Here is a 19,980-nt window from a genome sequence, read left to right as displayed (position 1 = left end):
GCTTCAGACTTCAGTGAACACAGAGCGACACGGTGCTACAGTCCGCTTTACTGTACATATATTTTACCACACTTTGTTTCTTCGCCGACAGTGCGGTCACCGTAGTAACGGTGATTGGAGCGAAGGTCACAAAGGGTTCGAGTAGTTGGCAGAAGGAGGAGGGGTCAGTAAAAGCCTCGAGGCCTCACAAAGGGGAGTGACGCGCCTTCATTACAGCCTTTTAGTTTGAAGGACTTCTTGGAAGTGACGGAGAGTGATGAAAGACCCGCTTCATGGAATTTACCCCTGACAAACTGCTGTGTGTGCTTCATTAATGCACGCTCATGTTACCGCTGCACGGCGGCTCCGCCGGCCGATTGTCGGCGTGTTGCTGCAGGCCTCAGGAAGAAGGTGAAATATGAAACAGGAAGTCCACTTTAATTAGTCTTAAAAGCCCCAAACACTCGATGCTCAGGTGTCATTCAGAGGTGAAGCAAGGACGTGTGAAGCTGTTTGGATCCACAAACACTAAAAAGCTCCCGTGTCTCCGCTCACGCTCACGAGGCGAGCTTTCACGTTTGAACACGAGATTAAAACTCAGCATGTTTTTTTTTAAATACGGAGGTTCTGATTGGTGGACGTTTCGTTTCATTAGTTTGAGTTTTTCTTTGATTTTTGGCAGCGTCGCAGGGATGTCATTGACTGCTGTTCTCTTTGCTGCTGTCAGTTTATGTATATTTTAGGGTAAAATTTAAGTCGAGTTTTATTGTCAACCCAACGATGTACACCCGAGTAGAGTAGGACGAAATCCTCCTGGATCAAAGTACAACTACACAGGAATAAGATGTGCTTAGAAAAGAATGGGAATGAGACTAAATCAATACAATAGTCCACAGAGTGGAGCAGTGAAGCAGCCATGATGCTAGTGGCTTTCCAAATGCAGCGCAAGGTGTAGCCAATGACGCGCTCAGCGGTCGGTCCTCTGCAGGGCTCTGCGGTCGGACGCGTGGCAGTTTCCACACCAGACTGATGCAGCTGGTCAGCACGCTCTGTATGGTGCCTCTGTGGAAGGCGCTCAGGTTGGGTCGGGGAGGCGCACCTTCTCCAGTCGCCTCAGGAAGTGCAGTCGCTGCTGGGCTCTTTTTATCACTGATGAGTCGAGAAAATAAAAGACTAACATGAAAATAAAGCACTAAATCTAAAATTAGGACACGAGACGCGTCGTGGCCAACCATGAATGATGTGTTCATGGTTGGTGCAGGACAGTTAGAGGTTTTTCAGCGGCTGCACCATCCTGCTGACCAGCTATCAGCTGCTGGAGGACTTCCTGTCAGTGGCCACAGTGGGCGGCTTATCTGACACCAGCGGCTTCACTGCTCTGCCAGCAAACACACACTTTGAACAGGAAACCTTGAGAGACTTCACAGGAAATCTGCATGGAGGCTGACGATAGATCAAAATTCCATTTTCTTCTCTCCTTTTTCCATTTTTGTTTCTTTACTTGTCCAAATTGGATCTCTTCAGCTTTTCCTTGTTTCCTGGGATGTATCTCCACTGGTGGATATTCATATCAAACATGAATAAAGGTACTGAGGTGAGTGTATGTGAGCCCAAAGCACAGGCTGTAAGCACTTAGTTTCCCTCGATTCCTTCAACTCTTGGATCTGTGTGAGCTCACAGAGGGAGGATGTTTCTAGCATGGCCATCTCAGATGCAAAGGCCCCACCCACCTGCTGTTCAGTGTGTGTGAGGGGCAGCAAATCAGAAGACAGTCATGTCCAAGAGGGAGAAGCTAAACCTGCTTATTTCAGACAGAGAGTGAACTGAGCTTTCGTGACTTCACACTGTTGCTGAAATCATAGTTTTATTTATTAGCAGCAACCTTTTTGAATTCAAATAAAGTTTGTCTGAATAAACAACAGTTGTTTCCTGAGCTGTCATGAAAGGTTTGGCCTGCGTCTGCAAGAAGTAGGCGGTCTGATCTGAATGCTCAGCTCTGCGTCTGAGAGAAACACGACTCTCTTCGGTTTGACGGTGAAGCTGCTGAGTCGTGTCTTCAGTGACCGTGGGCTTGAAGCCGGAGCAGATCTGCGACTGAACCGGAGCTCAGGAGAAAAATGTGAAAACGCAGCTCAGATTACGCTCCACATATACAGACACAGTACTGCTACTGTTCATGCAGACAGACGTGCAGCACTACACATGGAAAGCACAGGAGTACACTTAATTAAATACCAAACGACACAGGCGCATATAAAAGCAGCTTCGGTTTCGCCTCGGCGGGGTTCACCGGGTTTCATCGTCCAGCAGCCAAACTGCAGCCGCGAGCTGGACGTGTTTTCACATCTGTGTAAAGTGAAACTAAAGACGCAGATGTTTCATCTTAAAATATGTGCCGCGTCTGGCGTTCAGCATCACTAATGTGGACACATCGGCAACAGCGTTCACACAATTAACATTCAGGGCTCACGGCTGGAGCCCCAGCAGCTGTGGGGCGTTCAGGGCCCGAATGACCGTGGGCAGTAAGGCTGGTATCAAGAGTAGTGGGAGGACCAATAGGAGGACAGCGTTCGATAACTTTAACCAGTGGCAGCATCATTTTTATCGCTGTCAGGTATTGAATGGTTGTGTCCAGTAGTTGTGCCTTTCTTTAAAAAAACAACAAAAAACTCAGTTTTTCCATTTTCTGCCTGTCTCACCTTATTACATCACACAGGTGGGGAGAAATGAAGACGTTTGATTGGTCGAAGTCGTGTCTGAACCAAACGTGGTAAAGAAGCTTTGACTCTGGGATCCATTCATCCCCAGCATCTGATGTGAAGTGCACTGTGACGTGGATTAAACGGGTTAGGACCACGAGCGGTGATGGAGGTGGTCATGGTGGTGCGAGGAAGAGGGTGGAGGGGGGTGGGGCTTCGTGCATCCAGCTGGAAAAGATTTCCTCTAAAGTCTGAAAGTGAACAATGAGAGCTGTGTTTGAGAGGAGGGGGCACGGTGTGTGTGTGTGTATTCTTAATTATCCATCCACATGAGGACCCACTAAGTTTTGGACTGTAGTTGGTTGTTGGGACATTTTTTGGGGATGTTTCTGTATCATGAGGACATTTTTATTCTCATACTGTACGTTTCAGTGCAGACGGGACATTTTATGGGGAAATGCAGGCACGTGGATCCATTTCTGCACTATTGTTCGCTGCTGTGACTTTTCCTCTCGGGGAGTGGGGTGTTTTAAAAAGTCTAAACTAGATCTGTAACATCTAGAAACAAAAGGTCCTTCGCGCAGCAGCTGAGCACATTTACAGTAAAGGATACTGTGCTGTGGTTTCCTCAGTGCACAGATCACAGTATGTGTGTCAGGCAGGAAATCCACTATTTCCTCATCTATAACTTAAATGTGCAAAAAGTATTCAGAGAGTTCATGTTTCAGTCTCCCTGAAGTTAAAGACACACATTTGACAAGCAACCCCCCCCCCCCCTCCCTGTGACCTTTGACCTCATCGCTGTTGCAGTTTTTACAAACTTTATTCCACCGTCGACCCAAAAACAACGAAAGACAAAAGTTCAAAGTGGGGATGTTCCGCTCACATTGTTCTGCTTATAGAGATGATCTTCCTCTGGGCTTTCACTGTGTGTGTGTGTGTGTGTGTGTGTGTGTGTGTGTGTGTGTGTGTGTGTGTGTGTGTGTGTGTGTGTGTGTGTGTGTGTCATCCTCTCTTCCTCTGCACATCTGAAGGGCCTCACATCCTCCTCGCTTTCTCCACACACAAACAAACACAGAAGGCTTTTATTTTGAAAGCGTGGCCCTGGAGAAGCCGTCTCCTGTGATGAAACAACTGATGCAGGAGAAGACCGAGTTTCCTGTCCTGCTGTGTGTGTGTGTGATGAATAACTGAGTCATATTTCCCCTGTAATCGCACATGCAGTAATGCAGTATCCTCTGTGATGGACATTTTTTGCTCCACCTTCCGGCTGTGACCAATCAGAGCAGAGATAAACACTTTAGTTTCTGACCTAATCGTGTCTTAAGAGTTTATGCTGAGAAATGATTATTAACCGCGAGACAGGGCCGAGCAGTGAACGCAGACCAGCAGCAGCAGCAGCTTCACGTCTTGGTTGAAGTCATCCCGAAGGCTTCGAGTCGTTCTTTGGCAGCTCTCACAGGCCAGCGAGCTCACTAAGGACAGCTGTAATGCACTGTGTCTATATCACAGAATAAATGTGCAATATTTATGAATATTGGAACAAACACTATAAAAACCCTGATTTAAACCCAGTGGAAGTTTCCCCCCCAAGAGGGACAAAGGACCCCTGATGATCCTCTACCTAATCACATGAGCCAAGGTTTCACACCTTGGCTCATGTGATTAGGTAGAGGATACTGTTTTCTTCACGGAGAAATGCCAAACATCCTCCCAAAGACATTTGGATGGATGACGTCTTAACGTTCCTTTGTCTCCTCCAGTCCTGGAGATCCTGCAGCTGGTGAAGAAGCGGGACCTGCTCCTGGCCGACACCCACATCCTGGAGCTGGAGCAGGAGTGCAACGAGCGAGCTGCCGCGATGCAGCCCGAGGACGCGACGAGCCCGAGCGTCAAAGATGGCGGGCGGAGGAAGGCGAAGGATGTGGAGCTGCTGTACGAGGAGCTGCAGAAGGAGCTGTGGGCCGTGGTCAGGGAGTCCCTGAAGTCTCCGACAGCCGGGCCCAACCTGGGTCTGGTGGTCCAGGTGAGGGAACTCTTCTGTCGCCATGGCAACTGATGAAGAACACAAGAATATTCGAGTTACGTCAAAGTGCTCTCGCTCTAACAGGTGCTGCAGCAGGAGGAGCAAGTTGACAAAGACTGGGAAGTCAGCGAGGGAGCTGCCCCAGGAGGCCCGAGGCCTCGCCGCCTGAAGCAGAGGTGGAAGGAGGCGGTGGAGGAGGCGGCTGACGACTCTCTGCCTCAGACCGCCGAGTTCACAGCCGGAGAACTGAACAAGTACCTGGACCGGCTCCGAACCCGGGTGGTGGAAGACCTGGGGGCCGCCAAGAGGAACGCGGTGTCCATCTATCCTGAAGAGTACCAGCCCTTCCAGGTGAGTCAACACCTGGACACAAATACACAAATGCTGACCTAATGGAATCGATGTTTGCAGCCTGTAACAGTCCAAGCACTCTAACGTCTGACCTTTTGACCTCTCAGGTGTACGTACAGAGCTACCACCAAGCGGTTGCACGGCGACTGAAGACCATCACTGACAACCAGCTGCAGATCACAGACATCTACTCCCTGCTGGACTGGCTGCACAACATGTACAACAGGTACGCACATGTTTCAGGTTTGAACCGTTTACACAGGACAAACAGACGAACCTGAAACCAGAGTGACCCTCGATTGGTTTTGTCCCTCAAGTTTGCTTGAAATTCAGTGTTGAAGTTTCATTAATGACCTGCAAGAACAAATAAACCCAAAGACAGTGACATAAAAGCTGCAGATGTGATGGAGCATCAGGTTTAGATACACATGAGTCTGTGTGGACTCAGGCTTGCTGCTTAGGTTGCTCATGTGTGCGTGTGTGTGTCTGTGTGTGTGCGTTTGTTTCAGGGATGTTCTGGGGACTGTATGCATAACAAGTCCATTCAACCACTCTGAGCTCAGTCCTCTGCTGCCGTCAGAGACCGTGGACAGACTGGAGCTCGACTGTCTTAACTCGGTCCGGGTGAGAGAGAGACACATATTCTCACCTACCTTACTAACAGTGGCCCGTATAACCAGGCTGACCGAGCAGGGACCTCTGTTTTGTACACACTTCTAAAAAAGTAGCATGATGTCAGTGCTTTGTCAGTGATTTGTTGCCCGGTTCTTCCCTGCGCAGGCTAAAGTGACCACAGAGCTGAGTCAGGTCCTGGACGACGAGGAGAAGAGATGGATGGAGACGCTGCAGATCGAGGAGTACCAGATCACTCTGGCCAAGACGGTCATAGAGGTAACCCCCAACCTGCTGCCCCCGCACGCACCTTCGTCACTATGGCTACTGCACACACTCCGTGAATGAGTCTGTGCACCGCCGTGAAAAGCGTTTCCTGTCTGTTTAAATACAGGATATAATCAGAGTGAAGTGTTACATAAAGGTCTATTCCGCTGCATTTCGTACGCTGATTGTTTTCTGGGTTTGTCCTTCAACTGCAGCCAAAGTCAACATCAAACATTTCCTCATCTCTCTCTCTGTCACACACACACAGACACTCTTTCATTCAAATTTGCACTGAAAGCAGCTGCTGCCCTCTAGTGGCTGAAGCAGGTGTAGCTTAAAGGTGCACATCAGTCACCAAATCAAATCATTTCTGTCTGCCGTTCACCCGAGTATGTTTGTCGAGTAAACGACCAAAGCTGTTTCTGAGAAATAAAGTTGTTTTTAAAGGTTTGAGGTGTGTGACAATCGTACCGTCTGTATGTTTATCGGTGTTTTAGAGGCTGCAGGCCGATCTGGAGCGTTCGGCCTCCATCAACAGAAGTCTAGGCTCCAGAGTGGCGCAGTGCAGCATCAACGGCCTCGCTGACTTCCTGTACAGGTACGTTCTTTTCAAAATAAATGTTTTTTTAAGCTAGTCATTAGCTTCATAAAAAACAAATAAATAACAGAAATAATAGTTGACATTAAAAAACAAACAATAATAAAACCACATGAACAACCTGATGAAATAGAAGTTAGCAAAGCAGATGTGTGTCACAATCACTCAGAGACCGTTTACAATAAAACATAACGCTCTAAGATTAATTTTCTAATCAAATTCTAATGTACATTTTTTTAATTTTAGGGTTGGCAGTAAAATCAAACACGAGTTCAAAATGATTCAGTCCCATTGTTATCCGTATGTAGTTAATAATTTACAAATGTTTCTCATGCTTGTTTCAATTGTTTTTGCTGATTATTAAGACATCAGCTACAGCAGTGCCATGGTTCTTTTAATACAGCAGGAAAGGACTCTTTGAATATCTGTGTGATCTGACTGATGAATGTGATCTAATGTAAACGTCCTTGAGCTGTAAGATGCTTTTGTTTAGCTTTTTTAGCTTTGAAAGACCAGATCATGATTCTGGCTTATTTGTTTTAGCTTCCAGCGGAAAGTTGAGATGTTCCATGAAGGGATGCAGGCCGGGATGTTCGGAGACCACCAGGATGGATACGTGTCAAGAACTATCGCCCTGGCCAACTGCTGCCCTCCATTCAGGTACAAACACAAGCTCTTCAATATGCGAACGAACTGTGAGACAAACTGTCACCGACTCTGTCGAGTGCTGCAGTTCTCAAAAGGGTTTTTCAACTTGTTTTCATTCCTGTGTTTAAATATAGTTTAACTCTCTAAATATTAACTATAACATCATCACTGTGTGTGTGTGTGTGCGCGCGCATGCATGTGTATGTACATGTTTACATATCTTTGTGGGGACCAATAGTCACTTATGGGGACAAAGTGCCCGTCCCCACAAGTTTGAAGGTATTTTTCAAACTGTGGTTTTAGTGTCATGGTTACAGTTATGATTATGGTTACGTTTAGGCTGAGGGTTAGGATTACGCATTCATTTTTAGCAGCTGAATTTGAACTATGGCGGCACATTCATGTAATATCAGTTTGTACCACCAGAGGGCGAAGTGGATCAGTGTAAGCTTTATTTAATGAGCCAAGTCATTAAGAGCACATTTCTAATTAAAAGGTTAAATAATTTAAATAACAGCACCACACGCACTGATGAAACATTGCCCCCTGGTGGTGACAGTTACAGTAACTACTGAAAGTACCTTTAAGCTGTTTTAAAATGTAAGAGGACACGTTTCTGTCCTTTATCTGTGTTCTTGCATCCAGATACACTAAAGTTAAAATAACCTGATAAACACAGTGCAGTTAAAGATGCAATAGTTCCCTCTGAAATGTTGTAAAGTAATGCTGGACCTAGCGCTCAGTTACCTGAGAATAATATAGAAATGAAATGTGAAGCACGTGCTGGATGTTATCATTGTAGAGAATGATCAGTTTGCCTTTTTTGTTACACCAAACTTGAAATAAGGATATTTTACAGATCTAACCCTCTGTCGGCTCTTCAGAATCGGCGCCTTCAGTTCCTTTATTGTTCCCAGATGGGTTCGTGGATCCACAGAGCTTTTTAACAGCTGATCCTTTGACCCATAACAATAATGATGGCTCTGTTCCAGCAATTATTGCAATGTCCCGTGGAAATGAACGAAGCTGTCGGTTCCACCCAGACACAGATTAACCTCAGAGGGTTTTCACATTTGACTCCAGGTGACCTCAGCCTTTATCTCCCTTTCAAGGACGCTAAACCAACATTTGGAGCCTAAATTTCTAGCTCAAAGGAACCTAACACAGTGTCCCAATGCTGAGGCAGTTCAACCAGCTTTGAAAATAGAGTTGCTCACAAAGGAAAATAGTACAAACAGGACTGCTGGTGACGCCAGACTCGACCTACACTTACAAAACAGAGCTGTGAAAGATAAAGACGGTGAGCTTGTTGGGGTCTGCCCCACCGTGCTCCACCATCTCTGGGCTTTTATTTGTGTGGCAAAACTTTAGCAGCCGATCTGCAAGTGAGAGAGCGAGTTAATGAGGGTGAAATACAAACACAAGAAGATGATGACTGGACCGACTGGCTGGGTCGCACACTACAAAGCCAAACAATGAAAGGCCTGCTGATTCGCTATGTGCAGGTTTTATGTTCCAGTAACCCCCCCCACCTGAGCCTGGCTCTGCCGGAGGTTTCTTCCTTTTAAAAGGGAGTTTTTCCTTCCCACTGTTGCCAGAGCACTTGTTCATAGGGGGCCGTCTGATTGTTGGAGTTTTGTGTATTATTGTTTCTTGACCTTACAAAAGAAAGCACCATGAGATGAGTGTTGTTGTGATTTGGTGCAAAATGAATACATTTGAATTTAATTAAAATGAATTAATTTATATGTCTCTGCGTGTGCGTGCAGAGGTTTCGTGCAGCGCTGCGCTCAGTGTGATCCGTCAGTTAGCGAGGACTCTCTACGTCGAGCCAACAAGTCTCTGGATCACATCATCCAGCAGGGAGTCAAAGTGCTGTCTGACCGGCTCTACTTGCACATCAGGGTAACACACACACACACGCACGTACACGCACACACACAGACACACACACACAGACACACACACAAAGAACGCAGAAACTCGGCCACTCTGAGATGGTCCTTGATGAATAGACCAAATGCAGCCACATAAATAATAATTTGCACCTTCGTCCAGACAAAAACCTCACATTTTATTTGAGTTTTTAAAATCCAGCTTCAATTAAGAGTCAGAGCTGTAATAAAACACTTGTGTCATATTTTGCCTATAAAGCGTTAGCGTTCTGCTGACTGGAAACGAGCGCCATCGAGCCAGGATGGTTAGATGTTAGGAGTTAAACCCCAGCAGAAGCTTCCACGTAGGGCTGGGCCATATCATACCGTTCACAGTGATACCGGTATAATGTTGGGCAACGATAAGAAAATGAAATACCGTGATAGAATATGGGTAAAACGCGCAGTGCCTTTGTTTTCATACGCACATGGCGGAAAAAGCATGGCGGCGACGGAGAATGAGGAGGGCGAAAGCGGATCGTTGAATGAAGCGATGAACCAGAACTGGTTTGTAAAAATGCTGCAGCTTCAGTGGTGTGGAACTGGTTTAGCTTTCGTCCGTCAGATACACAACAAAGCACTATTTTTGGTAGCGCATGCTAGCAGGCCGTCGTTATTACCGTGTTGTTTGGAAAATACGGCGCACTTAAAATCAATCCTTTGATTTTTCTGAAAGTCAACAGAGCCCCTTATAATCCCGTGTGCCTTATGTATGAACTCTGGTTGTGTTTACTGACCTCGAAACGATTTTATGTGCACGGCGCTCGAAAATCTGTCAAAGGTTTTAGTACGACTTTGCTAAGCTACGAAGCCGCACTGCTTCGCTTGATGGATTGTCGGAGCATTACGGCTATCGTAGGCGGAGCCTTGCGGAGTGATACGAACTGTGCTTCATCATAATGTTACCGTATTGTGTGTGTATAACCTCTTTTTAAGTTTTGTGGATATTATACATGATTATGCTGAGGACATGTCGGCCAGTTTCCACTGGAAATGCCTTTTGGTTAAACTGTCAGCGAGGAATTTGCATTTGCACTGTTAAAGTTTATATAACTTTAATGCACATAAAAAACAGCTGCTTGTTTAAGTGGAAATACATTGATGTTTTTTTTTGTTGCACTAATAAAGTTGTGGAGTTGTAAAGTATTTTGTCTAATGTCAATTATATCGTCAGTTACATATATTTTGAAATGTATATCGTGATAAATATTTTGCTCATATCGCCCTGCTCTACTTCCACGTGTGGAGAAGAAGCAGCTGGTTGTGGTGGTTGAGGGAACGCTATCAGGAGGCTGCTGCTCACTTCATGCCCCAAACCAAAATTGCGGATGCCATAAAGTGGTTGATAGTGCTGTGAAGTTCCTAACGCTCACAGAATGGAAAAATCGTGAGAGCGCCCCCTATGGGACAGAAGCACGCTGAGTTTACCGTCTCTGTATTGCACTGAGGCAGTTTTGATGAAGCTTTTTAGTTCAGTTTGTTTTTTAAACTTCACATATTTTGGATTATTTTGCAACAAATTGCAAGTTTCTTTTTTTTAGGTTATTAATAGTTTTATAGTCTCAGATTATTAAATTTCCTTTCTTGTAAATTTACACATGACAGATAGATAGACTATGAATCCCTCTGCTGGTTAATGATAACTACTTTTTTCCTCTTTTCTATCTGCTCTGTGCTGTACAAAGATGTGTCACTGTGTAAATGCATTTGGTATTAATGCTAACTTATGCAGCAAGAGAGAAAACATCTGCTATGAAACTTAGCTGACCTGAAAACGCTGCAGGGCTCCTCTCATCTGCACTTCTCCCCACTTTGTGTCTTCGTTCAGCCGTTTTTCGAGCGCCTGGTGAAGAGGAAGTGGCTGACCAACACGGAGCCGTATGAGCAGATCGAGGCTCTCATCAAAGAGGCGTTCAAGAAATACAGCAAGATGGACAGTCCTCCGTATCAGGTACACACATCCAAAACAAGTAAGTGGACGGCTGATGCTGGAGCTGCTGCTCATGTTCTCCACCTCTCTCCCAGCTGCTGGTATCGGAGATCCACCGTCGAGTGGTGACGGAGTACCTCCGCTCAGTCATGAGAGGCAGAATCATCTGCACCTCCATGAAGATGAGGAAGAGGATGGCTGGTCGGCTTAGAGATGAAGGCAACCAGATCAAAGTCCTCTTCAAAGACCTGGTGAGTTCTGGAGGTCAGAGGTCACCGGCTAAAAAACTAAACAGATAAGAGAAATGTGCAGAATCTGGAGGGGCTCCGATCTGAGCTTTTAGTGGATTTTAGTTTTAGTTTTTGAGGAATAGATCGATGGTTCAGTTACGTCGTCAGCTAAAAGCAGAAAAAGTCAAATGAACCCAAACCTAACAACGTAACCTAACGGGGTCTTCCTCTTCTTTGACTCTTCACAAACGTTTTTTACACCTCCGTCCGTCTGTTAGGAGTCGTCCTCCAGTTGGCTGGACAGCGCTCTGTGTCACATCTCTGAGATCATCCAGCTGGAGGACCTCCCCTCCATCCAGATGGAGGTTGGAGTTCTGGTCCGAGAGTTTCCAGACATCAGGTAACATCGCCTTGGCCAAATGCTGGAAATCTTCTTCTGCTTCTTGGTCTTGTTATACCTACTCTGTTCTTTTTCTTCCTGTTCTTCTGATTCTTACTGACAGCTTACAGATCCTTGGTGCTCATAAAATTGAAACTGTTAATTGTTATAAATACTAAGGACTCTGGCTGGATGCTAGAGTCACTTTTAAAAAGCCCACATGGAAACCTTCCTAGAAAATGAAAGACAAAAATTTTTATACAATTTCTCTAAGTCTTAAGATAATCCTGCAGCTTCAGGAACATGTGCTTTCTAAACATGGACCACATCAAACACAGAAACACGCCTCTTCTTCACTCCTCCTTCTCTCTCCTCCAGGAAGAAGCACGTGTCAGCCATTTTGAACATCAGAGGGATGACTCGGCAGGCAGAGCGTCAGGAGATCCTCAACATCGTCAAAGACATCGAGACCAGCGACAGCGGCCCGGCGACGCTCTCCCGGGACCGCGCCCTCTTCGCTGAGGTGCCAGTCACCTCTGAGGTCCACTGCCTGAACGTCGGCTTGAGCCGCATTGCCCTCACTGCCTCTTCCTGCTTCACCACGCTGCGACCGCGCAGACGCAAAACCCGAACGCCCGTCCAGGAAAACCCTGACGATGCTCTCTGAAGAGTCCTGCTTCAGTGGCTTTTATGACTTTATTAACACAGTTTAGTCATAACGTTTTCCAAATCTCAGTGTGAGGATGTAGACGCAGTGTGTCTGTGAAGGTTCTCAGTCATCCAGGTCATCGTAGTCAAAGGAGCTTGCAAAGCGCATCGCACAACATAGAAGAGCCACCTCCACAGGACAAGACTCAGCAGTCCATCTGCATCTAAAGGTCAAAGGTCACTCTTTGAGGATGCCAATGTTCACATTTTGGACAGAGAGGACAGATGGTTTGAAAGAGGAGTGAAAGAAGCATCTATGTCCACTGTGAGCGACCATCTTTGAACAGAGGCGGTGGTTTACGACACCAACTCTCTGCCATCTATAATCCAGTTTTGAGTTCCCTCCCCAGACGCCTTAACGCCCACTCACATCCTGGGCCATCTGACCTCAGGAAATCACATGATAAGGTGGGGCCAGGTTTCACAATGAGCTCACCCGAAACCCTGGCTGATTGGGACCCACACCCAGTTTCACACCTTGGCTCGGGTGATTAGAGGATCATCAGGGGGTCCTTTTGTCCCTCTGTGGGGGGAAACTCCCATTGGGTTTAAATCTGGGACTCTCCACCATTTGACCTTAGAACTGAAGAAGCTTCTCGGATGAGAGGTGAAACGTCTTCAAGCAACTTAAAGAAGTCCAGACGCTTTTCTTTGCAAGCTCCTTTGATGATGTAGACGCAGACACCGACAGGATTTAAAATACGAACGTGTCGCAGCATTTTTACCACATGGCCTCACAGCTGTGCCACTGGGACTGATTTAGACCATCAGAAATCAAAGTTTCTATTCTCTTGTGTTTAAGAAGCAAAAGGAGGAAGATTATGGACTCTACTGTGAGATCAGCTTTTAAATCGCTTTGACTTATTTACTTTTTACCTTTGAGGGATCCTGCTGAGAGGAAGCCTGAACAGAAATCGCTGCTGGATGAGGAGGGATGATGGCGAGCTGAGGAGAAACTGGACTGAAAACGAGGCGGTGGATTGGATGTCTGCATTTGATGATGACCCAGTGACTGAGTTAGGACAGGAAATTATTTCTTTGATTGGCTGTTTTTCACGGTTTCCTGCAGGAACACAGAGGTGGGGAAGCCGGGTCTGTGCGGACAGGAAGGTTCAGTTCGGACCATCAGGACTGCTGAGGTGTCCCGTTACTTTCTGCACAGACTGGAAGCAGCAGCTCAGACTGAATGTGGATGGGCTGGGACCTTGTTCGAAATATGAGCCTGGGTCCAAACCCCAGAACATGGAGAACATTCCCGACATGAGCATCTTAGTTTTGTTGCACATGACGAAAGAGAGTTTGAATCACAGGTACTAGACGATGATCTGAGTCTCTGTCGCGCTGACTGTATTTAAAGCAGTGATTCGAGTCAAAGCTTTGTGGTGTGATGACGTTTATATTGTGTCTTATTCTTTATTTGATTCATGTTAAGATGTGGGGAAATCAGAGGGCTCACTCTGGTGAACTCTTAGGGGCTAAACCTTTCATATATTAATTATTATACTCTTCCTTGCATTGCAGCGTTTTGGTCTTACAGCAGGAAGTCCATCATTCCATAACTGTTCATCTCCTCTTTTATTGCATTCCCATTTCTCAGCTGAGATACGTTTTAGATTAGAACCGCTTTTCTCTTCTGCTCTTGTAAATGTGGATGTATGTAATGAATCTTTCTGTACAGAGATCAGTTTAAATAACAATAAAACCGATCAGATCATTCACTGCTGTTTCATTTCAAAGAAAGAGAGATGGGGCATCTTTTGAGGGAGCCACTCCATCTGGAGCACCTTGGGACCAGATGGAGTCCTCAGATGGAGCATCTGAGTGCTCCATCTGGTGACATCATTGTTCACACCACCTCCCCTGATCTGAATCTGAATGGCAGTCTGTTACTGGACAAACACGACAGAACCCAGAGGTTCTGTTCTGGATTAATCCCAACAACATTTGCCTCAAGGTGCCTTAAGGTAAAGAGCCTGCAATAATACAGATGAGGCCGGGCCGGGCCGATGACTGTACCAGTGTGGGGTCTGACAATGGGCCCAAGGGTTTTATACCAATACCTGACGACAGTCGGAGTGCTGTTTCCTAGCCTGGGGAGGTTTGTGCATCGCACAACCTTCACTGACCCACTACCAAACCAGGTACTGTTCTCCATGGCTTCTCCAGACCCTTTCACATCTGTCACATGTGCTCAGAGCGAATCTGCTCTCATCTGTTGGAAACGTTTTTACTGGACTCTCTGCAGGCCTATGAAAAACATCGGTGATGATTCAGCTGCTCGTACAGCTTAGTTTGGATTTACTTTGAATCCAGACTGCCTGCGACCGCTTTATTTCTGCTGACCAATTCACTATGGAATAATGATGTTATTGCTGTCATTGGACCAAACACAGCACATAACCGTCAAAGTTACAGAACGTGTATAAGTTACAGTAAAAAGCAATATGTGAGACAGAGCACGTTGGTTACTATAATAACTCTAGTTCTCTAGAGAAACAGTGATCGATGAGATTCAGAGCGCAATGACGTTTTATAAAGTCCACAAAGCTCTAGTAGACAAACCTGAGAGTATTTTGAATACCAGCCTCCTTTCTGATGTCTGACAGTAAAACAAAGACGGGGTGAAAGTTCGATGCAGTTTATTGAAGCGTTGTCCATCCACATAGAGTAAAATATGTCACAAGTGTTAGTGAGGCGTTTCAGTCTACAGAGAATAAAAATACCAGCGACAGATTTTAATACCATAAGAACATAATCAAGACACAGTGACTGCCCCGCCTCTTCATCCTCGCAAAGACTCATGGGAACTGTAGTTAAATCTTGGCTTTGGTCCAGATTTAAATGACTCAAACATTACAGTGAGTTTTAACTCTGAAATAACGATTCGCCTAAAAAGAAAACGTGACGAGAAAACGTCGTCCTTTAACAGTTTAATGAAGGAGGTCAGCTGTGGCTGAAATGAGTCACGTGATCTTTGGCATTTAACTTTGGTGGAGAATGTGGGCGGGGCTTCAGGGTGTCAGGGTTTACAAAATGAAATAAAAATCTGTATGATTTTAGCATCAAATAGTGTCAACATTAATTTCAAGCTAAATAAATACTCTGATGAGGTTTACAGTAAAAATATAAAACTGTGACATTCAAACATATTTACAAATCATCACGAAGAAAACACTGAGCCAGACCAACGACCCAAACAAAGAAACCGAACCCAAGTTAGAAAGTCTCCACTGTAGATTTGACCAAAAACGAAGTAAATATAAATGCATGACAGCCATTTTTGGTTTAATTCTCATCAAGGCATTTATCAGTAACACAAAGAAATGCTAACCACTGATTAAAAACCAGCATCACGGGACGAATGTGCAACATAAAAACAACACAAGCCTTTCCCAGGCCTGTGCCAGGAGCACCATTCAAGGCTTACAGAGGCTTAGGCCTGTGTTTGGGGGCTACAAAGGTGCTTTACTTCTTATTCAGGTACATAATGATGGTAAGTTGTGCAGCAGAGCATGATCGAGAAGAAATCAGTGCATCCCAGAGATCTCTCAGAGCTCAGTGTGCAAGGGAAAAGACGAGCGGTCTACTTTGTAAAGACAGCTTAACGTCTTTGTCTTTGAAACACTAAGAAACATGTTACAGGAGAAACTTTATTACCAAAGCTTTGTCTTCCAGAATGAGTAATAAAACTATTTAATATATATATTTAGTGTTTGCTGTTTGAATGATGGTGCTGATCTCCATCTATCACATTCACTATGTAGCTTTCAGCTCGTGTTGTGTGGAGAACTTGTTCATACTTTTCTTATATTACATTTTTGCGTTTGTTGGAAAATCAGCCGCTCTGCTGCCAGTCGTCTGTCCTGGTTTCTGATTGGTGCACGTATTGAGCTGATGACCACCTTCGTCTAACCTCTTAGCTTGAATGAAGCTGAAGCTCAAACAAAGAGATCTCGGGTATGCTGACCCGGGCTGCCGGTCCTGGTTCAGTCTGGCAGTGTGACACATCTTTAGTGTTTAAATGAGCCACGAGCTGAAAACTCAAACACATGATTAACAAACATGGAGATGATGGAGAAGCTCCAAAAACACGTTTCAAGGTTTATTCTCAGATATATTCACAGCTTCTCACACTATTCTTCCTCTACTTATTTACAAAATACTGACTGACCAATGACACGGAGTCACTGCCTCGCAGCTGACCAATCAGAGTGATTACAAGCTCAGTCATAATGTCTCTCAGCAGACCGACGAAAAGGGTTTCCAGGCAGTCCTGACCGGGCTGTGGAGGGGCTGGAGGCGGGGCTAAAGTTGTTTGTTTGTCATTGGTCTCTGATGAGGAGAGAACGTCATCCTGGCCAGTCAGCTGTTACAGGATGTACCATCAGCCCTGATGCAACAGCAACGCAACATATTAACTCTGTAACTTAGATCCTGATGCTTTATTTTGTTTTTGCAATAATAGAATTATAATAAATACATGAAACCTGTTTCAATCAAATTTACAATAGAGGAGGGACAAACTGTTACAGATCAAAGTGGGGTTGAACATGTTTGTGTGGTGGACATTGGTGTTCAGTAGGTGGATGAAGGCTCATAAAGAGGATGATGATGACATGTAGAGGAGCTCAGAGCATCTGAGACCACTTCAAAGACTCTCATCCCAAAAACAAGGTCACGTGGCTTTACAGACGGTTGCTTAGATTGGGACTTCATTCCAAATTTAGTAACGTTTCAAACAAAAATCCGTCGCAGATCCAAACTTCAGGTACGGATGACGCACGTAAAAGAAACGCAGAATGTAACATCGGGATGCTGGAAGTAACAGGAAGTTACAGGAAGTGACGGGAACGATTACGAGTACTCCAATGATTCACCGAGTTAAGTCTTTGACATATGACGCCCATATAGACCTCAGTTTTAAAAACACCGATAACACGAAGCACTGATCAGGAAACTCTGACGTGAAGAAAACAAACTTTAGCTTCGACACACACCAACGATTTCTTTTTAACTGATACATGTTTGAACCACACAGCCTGTTTCACACTGAAGGTACCTGCAGCAAACAGGGGTGAGTCGAAGGGGGGGGCGCGGGGTGTACCAGACCATATTAACTTCAAGGCTTTGCAACTTTTTTCAGGTTTAAAGTGAAAATAAAACATTATATTCATTCATAATATTAAAATTATACAAATAACAGCTTTTTCACAAGTAAATAAAAATGTGTGGGCAGGGCTGGACTGCTGATCTGGCCCACCGGGCACTTTCCTGGTGGACCAACCTGATTAAAACCTAGAAATATAGATTCTGATTATAGACCACAGTGATCACAGCCACCCGGATCATGCCAGTCCAGGCCCTGTATGGACCAGTAAAGCTCTGAGCCACTGAGCCGAGGGGTTGGACAGGAAACCATTATTAATATTAATTAACGTCTATGCCAACGTCTTGTTTTCAGCAGCACAAACTTCAGGATGCTTTTCTTCAGTGCAGCCAACACATTCACCACCACATCAGTGTCATTCACTCACAAACAGACTCACACCAGCTCTACCTCATGCAAGCTTTCTAACACTGTCCGAGCTCTTTTTGCTTCCTACAGCCGTCCAACGAGACACAGCAGATTTGTTTATGCCTTAGTTTAGATTACATATGTCTTTATTTATTTTACTTTGACTGGACTTGAGATTATTTATATATTTTTGCATTTAAGAAGATGTTTTCTTTATAACAAATTTTAATATGGAACATGATTACAATCAAAAGTTGTTTTGGGGTTTTTGACAGATGTTGTATGCAGTTAAACTTTAGTTCTTTTTAATGAGCAATGTTTATTATTATCATCATATAGCTGCAGCCCTAGAAATGAATATGTGAAAATCAAAAGAAGTGGGGTTTATATCTTTTTTATGAACATATAGATTGGTAACCAGTCGTGATGATGAATTGTTAAATGAGTATTAAAAACTAATTATGAGGACTATTAAAAATCTGTTTACCAACATATTATTCTTTTGACGCGTAGTCTCAAGAACGCACAGAACCTACTGAAATTGATTCCAACCATCTTTCCATTTCCTCAGGTTCTAGTCCAGCTTTGTTTGCTTCCATGTGAAACAGGATGCTCTAAAGTCTGCTCTATGAAAGTGAAACATTTAAATTATTGTGGCTTTAAAACTACAAACACGTGAAGGTATTCTTTGTGATCAGTAAAAGTCTCAGCAATCTTTCTACAGCAAACAAAAAAACAAAAAATAAATCCATCAAATTCAATTCAGTTCAGCTTTATTTATATAAACATGGGATGACAGATATATACAGGATATTTCTAACTTTAGAGATGTTGAACAAATGGAAGAAAGCAGTCTTACATATTTGTTTAATATGTGCGTTGAAGGACATGTCCTGGTCAAACATGACTCCAAGGTTACTCACAGCGTTACTGGAGGCCAAGGTAATGCCATCCAGAGTAAGAATCTGCTTAGATACCATATTTCTAAGATTTTCAGGGCCGAGTACAATAACCTCAGTTTGATCTGAATTAAGAAGCAGAAAGTTAGCGGCCATCCAGGTCTTTATGTCTTTAAGACATTCCTGCAGTTTAACTCATTGGTGTGTGTTATCTGGCTTCATGGACAGATAGAGCTGGGTGTCATCTGCATAGCAGTGTAAATGTATGCTATGTCTTCTAATGATGCTGCCTAAGGGAAGCATGTATAATGTAAACAGAATTGGTCCTAGCACTGAACCCTGTGGAACTCCATAATTAACCTCAGTGTGTGAAGAGGACTCTCCATTTACATGCACAAACTGGAGTCTATTAGATAGATATGATACAAACCACTGCAGCACAGTACCTGTAATACCTACAGCATGTTCTAATCGCTCTAATAGGATATTATGGTCGACAGTATCGAACGCTGCACTGAGGTCTAGCAGGACAAGCACAGAGATGAGTCCACTGTCAGAGGCCATAAGAAGATCATTTGTAACCTTCACTAAAGCGGTTTCTGTGCTGTGATGAGCTCTGAAACCTGACTGAAACTCTTCAAATAAACCATTCCTCTGCAGATGATCTGTTAGCTGTTTGACAACTACTCTTTCAAGGATGTTTGATATGAAAGGAAGGTTGGAGATTGGCCTATAATTAGCTAAGACTGCTGGGTCTAGAGATGCTTTTTGAGTAAAGGTTTAAAGCTGTGACCCTAAAAGGCCTGTAGACCATAACAGCAAACACAGAGTTGTTCTTATTTTCTTCAATCAGTGACGAATAGTAAGATGTTCAAGCTCTATGGAGGGCTTTCTTACAAAGCAGCAAACTATTTCTCCAGGCTAAACGATGATCTTCTAAATCAGAGTTATACCAGGGAGTCAAGCACTATGAATGAGATAATCATCTCTGTAGGAGCAGAGTTTCTTTAACTGCTCTATGTCGTGTTGAAGATAAGAGCAGAGGAATCACTTCCTCAATCTTAGTTACAGCTGATCACAGCCTGCACACAACAGAGCCGACAGCTCTACAGCCCCCTGCTGAATTCCACCTTAACCCCCGACTACGTTCATTTCTCTGTCAAACTCGCTGAGATAGAGTGTAAGCAACAGCACATGGCTTTTTC

General features: G+C 44.5%; 1 protein-coding gene across 2 annotated transcripts in view; it reads left to right on the top strand.

Annotated features, from left to right (window-relative positions):
- The window catches only part of exoc3l2b (exocyst complex component 3-like 2b), a 33,559-nt gene extending 21,051 nt beyond the window's left edge, over positions 1–12,508 (top strand). For both annotated transcript variants that reach the window (XM_040039695.1, XM_040039694.1), the window contains exons 4-15: positions 4,442–4,704; positions 4,789–5,055; positions 5,163–5,281; positions 5,565–5,679; positions 5,836–5,946; positions 6,432–6,532; positions 7,076–7,192; positions 8,950–9,085; positions 10,943–11,065; positions 11,140–11,295; positions 11,553–11,674; positions 12,032–12,508. In XM_040039695.1, coding sequence (XP_039895629.1) covers positions 4,442–4,704; positions 4,789–5,055; positions 5,163–5,281; positions 5,565–5,679; positions 5,836–5,946; positions 6,432–6,532; positions 7,076–7,192; positions 8,950–9,085; positions 10,943–11,065; positions 11,140–11,295; positions 11,553–11,674; positions 12,032–12,320 — 1,919 coding nt within the window. In that variant the 3' untranslated portion in view covers positions 12,321–12,508. The remainder of the gene's footprint in view (positions 1–4,441; positions 4,705–4,788; positions 5,056–5,162; positions 5,282–5,564; positions 5,680–5,835; positions 5,947–6,431; positions 6,533–7,075; positions 7,193–8,949; positions 9,086–10,942; positions 11,066–11,139; positions 11,296–11,552; positions 11,675–12,031) is intronic.
- Positions 12,509–19,980: the final 7,472 nt, after the last annotated feature.

This window comes from Simochromis diagramma, unplaced genomic scaffold (assembly GCF_900408965.1).
Source record: "Simochromis diagramma unplaced genomic scaffold, fSimDia1.1 OVJJ01000031.1, whole genome shotgun sequence".
Taxonomy (NCBI): Eukaryota; Metazoa; Chordata; class Actinopteri; order Cichliformes; family Cichlidae; genus Simochromis; species Simochromis diagramma.
Note: the sequence above shows the minus strand (reverse complement) of the source record. Positions and strands in the feature narration are given on the sequence as shown.